Source organism: Poecilia reticulata, linkage group LG7, assembly GCF_000633615.1.
Source record: "Poecilia reticulata strain Guanapo linkage group LG7, Guppy_female_1.0+MT, whole genome shotgun sequence".
Taxonomy (NCBI): domain Eukaryota; kingdom Metazoa; phylum Chordata; class Actinopteri; order Cyprinodontiformes; family Poeciliidae; genus Poecilia; species Poecilia reticulata.
Window position 1 is genome coordinate 30,849,424 of NC_024337.1, and position 7,978 is coordinate 30,857,401.

General features: G+C 41.4%; 1 protein-coding gene and 1 long non-coding RNA gene across 2 annotated transcripts in view; one reads left to right on the top strand and one right to left on the bottom strand.

Annotated features, from left to right (window-relative positions):
* The window catches only part of LOC103468116 (uncharacterized), a 43,164-nt gene extending 35,845 nt beyond the window's left edge, over positions 1-7,319 (top strand). The window contains exons 7-9 of the mRNA XM_008414967.2: positions 4,917-5,009; positions 5,331-5,368; positions 6,157-7,319. Of these exons, the coding sequence (XP_008413189.1) occupies positions 4,917-5,009; positions 5,331-5,368; positions 6,157-6,264 (239 nt within the window). The 3' untranslated portion in view covers positions 6,265-7,319. The remainder of the gene's footprint in view (positions 1-4,916; positions 5,010-5,330; positions 5,369-6,156) is intronic.
* On the bottom strand, positions 5,470-5,868 carry LOC103468081 (uncharacterized). The gene is made up of 2 exons (XR_534150.2): positions 5,627-5,868; positions 5,470-5,556 (listed from the first exon to the last, which is right to left on the bottom strand). It is a non-coding gene; the product is annotated as an uncharacterized LOC103468081 (long non-coding RNA).
* Positions 7,320-7,978: the final 659 nt, after the last annotated feature.

The window sequence follows — 7,978 nt, forward strand, 5'->3', positions numbered from 1 at the left end:
TATATATTTAGAGAGAGAGAGAGAGAGAGAGAGAGAGAGAGACAGAGAGAGAGATTTAATCATTGTGTCATTCTCTGGGCCAAAACACTTTATTTGACCTTCTCAAGCTGTCTAACTTCATTTCAGAGAGACGGATTGTTTCTCTGGTTATGGCTCATCAACACTCTGATCCAAATATGTTAGAGGTTTTGTGAGTGAAGCTCATTCTGTGTCAGATGAAACGACTTCAGCCACAACATCTGGATTATTCTGACTCTGGTTTTAAAATAACACCAAGCATCTTTAAAGCTGTTAAATGACCCATGTGTCATGCTGATGACAAACCAAATAGATTCTTGTTTCTGAATAATTAAACGAATGTCTAAGAAGTTTTCAAGACGTTTTTGGTTTGATGTGAATTCTTACATGTCAACTCCCAGCCTCTGAATAGTGTGGGGATATTTTAATTCACAGCGTTCTGCTGCATCAGGACGTCGCTTTGAAAACATTTAGTTTTTCCTCCTCTTAACCTGGAGCGGCTGAAATATTCAGAGGGGAGTGAGGATGTGTGAACAGTGAGATGAGCTGAAGGTTTCAGAGGAAATGCAAAGCTTTCAGAGTTCACTGATGTCTGAGAATGAAACCAGAGTCTGAGATCACTTCAGCATGGAAATCTTCTGCTACTGTTTTCTTTGAGTTCTTTTATTTCCTTGGAAGATCAGAAGAGCAAGAGTTTAAAATAAGAACACCTGTTTTTGATTTAGCTTATCATTAATTATTATTATTATTATTATTATTATTATTATTATTATTATTATTATTATTGTTATTATTATTACTATTGTAGCTGCTCTTCTGAGTCAGTTTCGGACCACAAACCTCAGAATGTGTAGGAGTTTTTATGGTTTTTATCTTCTGTTCTTCAGGCTGCATGTGATTGGAGGAGAACGACCTCCAGGGGTCAGGATCTCCAGCAGCTGCTCAGCCCCTCCTCTCAGTGGTTGCCATGGGAACGGCCGCGGCGTCGTCTCCTCCTCCTCCCTTCAGGTGGATGCTGTGGAGGATCAGCTGGAACCACAGCAGCAGGCATGTTTACTGCAACACAGCCTTTCTCAAACTGTGTGGCCTCCAGGCGCCCCCTAGTGCTCCGCATGGTACTGCATACAGCGACCATTTATTTGTTGTGACGTCAGCTCAGTGTGACGCTTCAGCTTGCTCACCAAACTTAAGCTTTTCAATTTGAAGCTTATTCATTATTATTAGAATAATAATGGATAAGTGGCTTACAACCAGGTCACTCAAAAGAAAAGCTGAAGATACGGGTGGAAAGACAACAGCAGGAATACTTCCTGCTTATGCAGTTTGAAACAAATTTCCCTCCTCACATCCTTAACAGTTATGCTGTTACCTGCATCACTCAGCGGTGCAGAGCATGTAGTTTGTTCTTCATATGCTGCAGAAGCAGCTCTGTGTGCTTCCTAGTCACGTTGAAGATCTGAGGACTGGATGAGAGATGAAGCAGGACGTCTAACGTAACGTCTTCAATTATGAAATGTATCCATCTGTTGGCTGAACCCACTGATCCCTGCAGGGTTGTGGGCAGCTGGGGGCTCAGGGTGGCTCCTGTGGTCACTGGTAGAGAGACGGAGTCTCACATCGGACCGTTTCAGGGAGACAAAGAACCAACAACCTTCCACACCAACACTCCCAATCAGTTCAGAGAAACCATTTAAATGAACAGTCAAGCTTAAAGCATTAATAGTGTCACAGTGATGCTGTAAGGTGATAAAAATGGCTGCAAGGTAAAAATAGAAAGAGGAAGATTAGAGGGAGGTTCAGGCTTTATGTCGTGTCTGGAGGAGGAAGTTGTTCGATTATTTGCAGCAGGAAACCATCAGAGCTTCATCATGATCGTCCATCACTCTTTGTTCTGCTGCTTCTTCCTCTGTAAGTACATTTTCTTTTTACTTCTGTTCTTTCATCCTTTCTTAGACTATAGATACGCGTCTATAAACAGAAACGGCATATTTATTATGATTTTCTGCTCTGACAGAATAATTCATCAACGGATCACCAATCTATAGCAGTAAAAGAGGAATCCACAACGACGTCAAGTTTTTGAAACAGTTTTGACAAAAGGAACGGAAGTAAACAACATTATGTCATAAGAAAGTGGGAGCTTTAGGGAAGCTGCATTCAAACCTGGAACTGTGTTTTGTCCTCCTGCAGAGCTGTCTGCATGAAAAAATGCATAAATTAATAGGGTTTATAGTCTGGTACTTGCTGTTATTCTCTACATATAGTGCTGAAACACTTTATGTCGGCAGCTAATAGATAACAGGAAGTGAAAAATGACAGATTGTGCTGCAGTTAGCGGGGAAACGCTCTCCCTCCGGCTGCAGCCGGTTAGCGGAGGTTTGCTGCTCCAAAAACTCAGGAACGTTTCAGACCAGCATCATTCTGGATCAACTGACTGTGGAAGAAACTTCCAGGTCACTTTCTCACCTAAAAGCATCTTAAAGCTACTTTGTATGGGAGATTCATTGAGTTTTAAAGGTGATATGTTTCTGCACACATTCTTGCATTGCTGGTGGTGCAATGCATCGTGGGATACATTGCTGGTGGAGAAGGATGCGCCATATATAAAATACTAGAGAATAAATCTGAAACTTTGACGATACCTCAATGTTTTACCCAAATGAAGCTGCAGAACAAGAACTGACTTGAACAGGAAGAGTTAAAACATTTTGTTTAAAAGAGGAAAAACTTGATAAAAACAAAAAAACAGGAGGAAAACATCAGTTTCAACATTATCATCCCTTGGTTTTAACTCCTCTGCTTCTGAGTCACCATTAACAAAAGAACAGAATCTGTTGCAGTGAAACTTCAGCATCCGGATGAGAGTTTGGTCGGCTTTAAAACAGGAAGCTGAAGTTTCTAAAATAACCAGAGTAAAACTAAAGCCGACTGGCTTCATATTCATGTTTTATGAGTTATCAGTTTTTAGAGCTTTTTATTCGTCCTTCAGTCTAAAACTGAGGAAATCAAAGAATGTTTAAAGTMCTGAGGTCGTTTGGTTGAGATGTTTCTGMTTCCTGGACACTAAAGCTGCAACATTTAAGATTTKAAGCTATTTTTGRTCATTTTTCMACTTTTTCAGTCGGATCGTTTCAGATCTTCTCAGTTTTAGTGTTTTGATTCTTACAGGTTTTCCAACATGTTGATCAGGAGTTTGTTTCAGATATGTGAAGTTTTGCTCCCGGTTGGTGCCGGTCCATTAGAGTAACTGAATCAGAACAAGCTGTGGTCTCACTGCAGAACCTGACAGGAAGTCCTGGTATTAACTGCTGGTCTGTTCTGCAGCTCTGCACATCACCGACACCAGAACCGGTGATCCTGTCAACCGTTTCTACAGAGTTCCTGGAGGAAACATCAACGTTATATGTTCCTTTTCTTCATCTGGACAATGGAAGATCTTCTGTTGGGAAAACTGTAAAAATGAAAACATTCTCATTGAAACACATAAAACATCAGATAAAAGAGGACGATACGGGATTGAATCTGATTTGAACAATCAATATGATTTCGTTGTGAGCATCTCAGCTCTGACCCGGTCTGACTCAGGACGGTACCGTTGTGGATTATGGACGTTTTCATCCAGATATTCATACCAGGACTTTGACCTGGTTGTTCCTGAAGGTGAGTCTCAAAGCTGCTAAATTCTCTTTGAGTAAATGTAACTATCCAGTCTGAGTGAAAACTGGAAGCTTTGTGTTTCTACAGTTTGTTTTTTTAATTATTTAGTAAAATTGTCATCAAATTAATCTCCATGTCTGTTACACTTTTCAATGTGAAGCTAAATCATTTCAAGTAATTTCTGTTGGATGATCTTTAGAAGGGAGATGATGAATCCATGAATGATGAATCACCAGTTCCAGCCTCTGACTGGTTGAACTGGGCAGCTCCCAGTGTGAAACTGGGATTAATGTGATCAGATTATTATGATGGGATCAGAAAGTAACAGATTATTATCCTAACAGCTCTGCTGGATGGAAACAAAGTTCATCACCTCCATAAAGAAGCTGGCAGCTCACTGACAGTCGCCTGTTACTTTAAAGACTCTGGAAGGAAACAACAGTTCTGCAGAGAAAAATGTGGAAAAGTTCTTGTTGAGACTTATGGAGTCAGAACTGACAGAGGCAGATACAGCACTGAATATGAAGGAGGAGTTCTGTATGTGAGCATCTCAGCGCTGACCCGGTCTGACTCAGGATGGTACCGATGTAACCTGAACATAGAAAGATGGCCAGATGAATACAGAGACTTTCACCTCACTGTTACAGATGGTGAGTTTTTACTGACAAAATGTTTTGATGCTGCTGTTGTGTAAATAATTTCGTGTCATATCTTAGTTTTTATTGTGCTGCTTCTTTAAGCAATAACCTTGAGTCCAGATTGTTTTGGTCTTTCCCAGCAGTCGACCCGTCAGCCTCCACACCAGCAGCTCCTCAGAGGTTCAGATCCAGTTCAGCAAGTTTAGAGACTTTCTCGTATTTTCACACTTCGACTCCGTCTGTGGAGAACTCAGCATCTCGTCTCCCATCCAGTCTCTGTGAGTAATAAATAATATCTATGAATCTCCTGTTTACCTTCTGAGCTGATGCAGCATCTGGACGTTTGTTTATCTTTTGAAGTGAAAATAATTTTCTACAGATGTTTTAATGTTCAGAAAGAAACTTAAAAATATTAATTTCTTTAAAAACATCAGAACAAAACTGTGATGTCATGTTACTGTCAGAAAGCTTTGATCTGGATGAAACATTTCTACAGAGAAACTTCACAAACACTAATTCATTATGAGTCTATACTCCCTGTTGAATCTGTACCGTGACCCACCAGCAGGTGTCAGTGTGAACCGGCTTGTTGTCCCTCTGCAGATGTTCCTCTGATCGTTGGTGTGACTCTGGTTCTGGTTCTGGTTCTGGTCTCAGCAGCTCTGCTGGTTTCCTGCAGGAGACGATCTCTGAGAGGTGAGACACCAACAAACACCAGCACTCAGTTACAGGAGCCACAGGAAGCCGACGGACTGAACCAAACTTTATTCTGTCTGCCTACAAGGGAATTAAGAGTTCAAGATCAGAATAAAGTAATGACACACTTTAACATGTTTCCCATTGTTCTCCACCTTATGATTCTCTCTCTTTATTTAACTCCATTAAATCATGTTTCATTTTCTGTGCAGCTGAATCCATCTGACTGAACGGTTTTGTTGTTTGACATGATTTCATGTTTTTCTCCAATCATCTCTGGGCTTCAGACATTTTATCCTAATAAAACTTTTTGTTTCACAGATTCAAGGAGGAGGAGAGACGATGGAGTAAAGATGGAGGTGATTTTCTTCTTTCTTTTAAAATGGAAAATCATATAAATCTATGAGGACAGACAGTTTGTGTCGAGTTTTCTAACCCACATGCAGAAACACTCCAGAGACAGGGAAGACAATAATGTGATTTATTTACAATGAATATAAACAGTGAGAAATGGAATCCTTGGTTCGTCTGGCAGGTATCAGGGCAACTAGGGGAGGACAGAGATGATTAGTCAGGACCCAGGGATTTTGGTGTTAGATGGAGGTTGGTGACTATACCTGTTCAGGGGAGGTGGGTTGGACCCGGAGAGGACCTTGAGGCTCTAGAGGCTGGTCAGTGGGTAGAGGGCTGAGGTCGGTGGTGACGGTGGAGGACGGACAGATAAAACTCCAGGTGGCGAGGGTTCCGTCTCGAGGATTGGTAGTTGACCTGATAATTCAGGACCAGGGCAGCTGTGGACACAGAGACAAGAAGAGTCAGAATCTGGGAACAGATCTAGGAAGGAGTAGCTCGAGGTAGGCCGGTACCGTTACTGGCTAACACTCTGGCAGAGAAGTGTCAGCATCCTCCTCCACTTATATGCCTCCAAATGAGCAGATGGAGAACAGGTGTGGGGACGCCGACCCAAGCCCTCAGGAGGAAGGTCTCAGGCTCCCTCTGGTGGAGAAAAGCTGACAAACCTCTGGATCCCAACAGTTTGCAGAATATTTCAGTTTTATTTCAAGAAAAACCTGAAGGCCTGACGGTGGATTCCTTCTCAAACTGGAACAAACTCTGAGGCTTTGATAAATTATTTCTTCTTTTTCAGGACATCAACTATGAGAACGTTTCCTCTCAGGACTCGACCTACCAGAGTCTCAGTCCTGCCAGCAGAGACCAGAACCAGATCTACTCTACGCTCTCACAGCCCAGATGAGACCCTGGACTCTGGTTCTGGATCTCTGGTTCTGGATCCCAGGTTCTGGACTCTGAAGTTTGTTCTGTGAAGCTGAGACCGGAAGAAAACTGGATTTATTAACTGAGCCTCAGTTTTTACTCTGAGCTGCAGCTGCTTTAAAAACTAATAATGGATTTTTACACCTTGGAAGTTTTCTGGTTTATTCTGATGATAAATTCTTGATTTGCTTGAATTGAAGCTGTGCAGCAGAAAAACTTCTTCAGTTTAATTCTTGAGAAAAGTTTGTCTTTCTTTGATGTTTTTTCCTACTGGTAAATATCAGCAGAGATTTCTGATCAAACTCAGCCTCTCTGCCATTTTTCTGCTATGTCATCATTTCTCCCAGCTTGGATTATATTAAATTCTGTTTTTTTAGATTCATTTCTGATCTGTGCTGATTTAGAAACTGTAGATGACAGAGTGTTGTTAGGTCAAAAAACAAGCATGTTTCCTTCCCATTGGCTGAAACGGTTGCTAGGCGACGGTACTTGTTGAACTGCGAGCAGAGAAGTATCCCTGGGTAGATTTGATCTGTGTAGAGAGAAAATCTGAGGGAGAGCAGAGAATATTTGAAAGAGAGCAGAGAACTTATATTTGCCATAAGTCAAATATAAGTTCTTGATTTATGGCAGTAATTTTATCCCATACAGGTCAAGGTCGTTTTTCACCTGCACCAACATTAGTATATTTCACAGAACTGCAGTGAAAACATTTTTTTTTTTTGCATGACACGAGTCGCATAATCTACAACCAGATGTTTCTACTGGTGAAAATGACAAAGAAGACAATAGGAAGTGGTTGGATGTTGATGGCGTGGCATGTTTTGCATAATATAGTTGTTAGGATTCAGTTTTGTGTGAGTGCTTTTCCTAATAGAGGATCTTTGTGGGAGAGTTCTGGCAGGCTGGCACACCTGGAGCTGATTCCAGTAATTGGCTGCTGGACTCTAAAGAAGTGGTGGAGCAATCATTCATCGCTTGATGGTCCCACTTGTTGGTCAGTGTCTAACCCAGTGATTCTTAACCTTTTTTGAGGTCCCGTACCCACCAGTTTCATATGCGCATTCACTGAACCCTTCTGTAGTGATAAATAAAATATGATTCCCTCCCAACTTCCCAAATTCAAGACATAGGGGTGACCCAACTAGGCTCTAGTCACCAAGTCTTCTTAAAAGGTAGAGTCTCTGAGTTCTTCAACATATAATCAGTGTTTTCAGCTGATCTGACTGTCCAGTAACGACCAGAGGTATTTAAAATGTGCCACAGTTTCAACAGGTTGGCCATCGAGAGAAACTGGAACCACTTTAAGGTCTTTAGATCATTTAATTAGCTCTACATTCTTAAGAGAATGAATAATAAATAATAAAGACTTTGCGGTATTCTGATTTAGTAATGTAATTATATTAGTTGTGTTACCACCCCACACCACTAGAGGCAGCACCAACCCCGGAAAGATGCGACTAATGAGCAGATTTAGAAGTTCACCGAAAGCTACAGGATTTGGTAAAAACTGTGAGCTTTGCTGAAGTAAATAAAGACAGAAGTTCAAATCCCTGCTGAGAGTGAAGCTCCTTCAATCAGGGCTCCTCCTCAGCTCTGATTGGCTAAGCAATGTAACGTGATCCTCTGATTGGCTAAGCAATGTAACGTGATCCTCTGATTGGCTAAGCAATGTAACGTGGTCCTCTGATTGG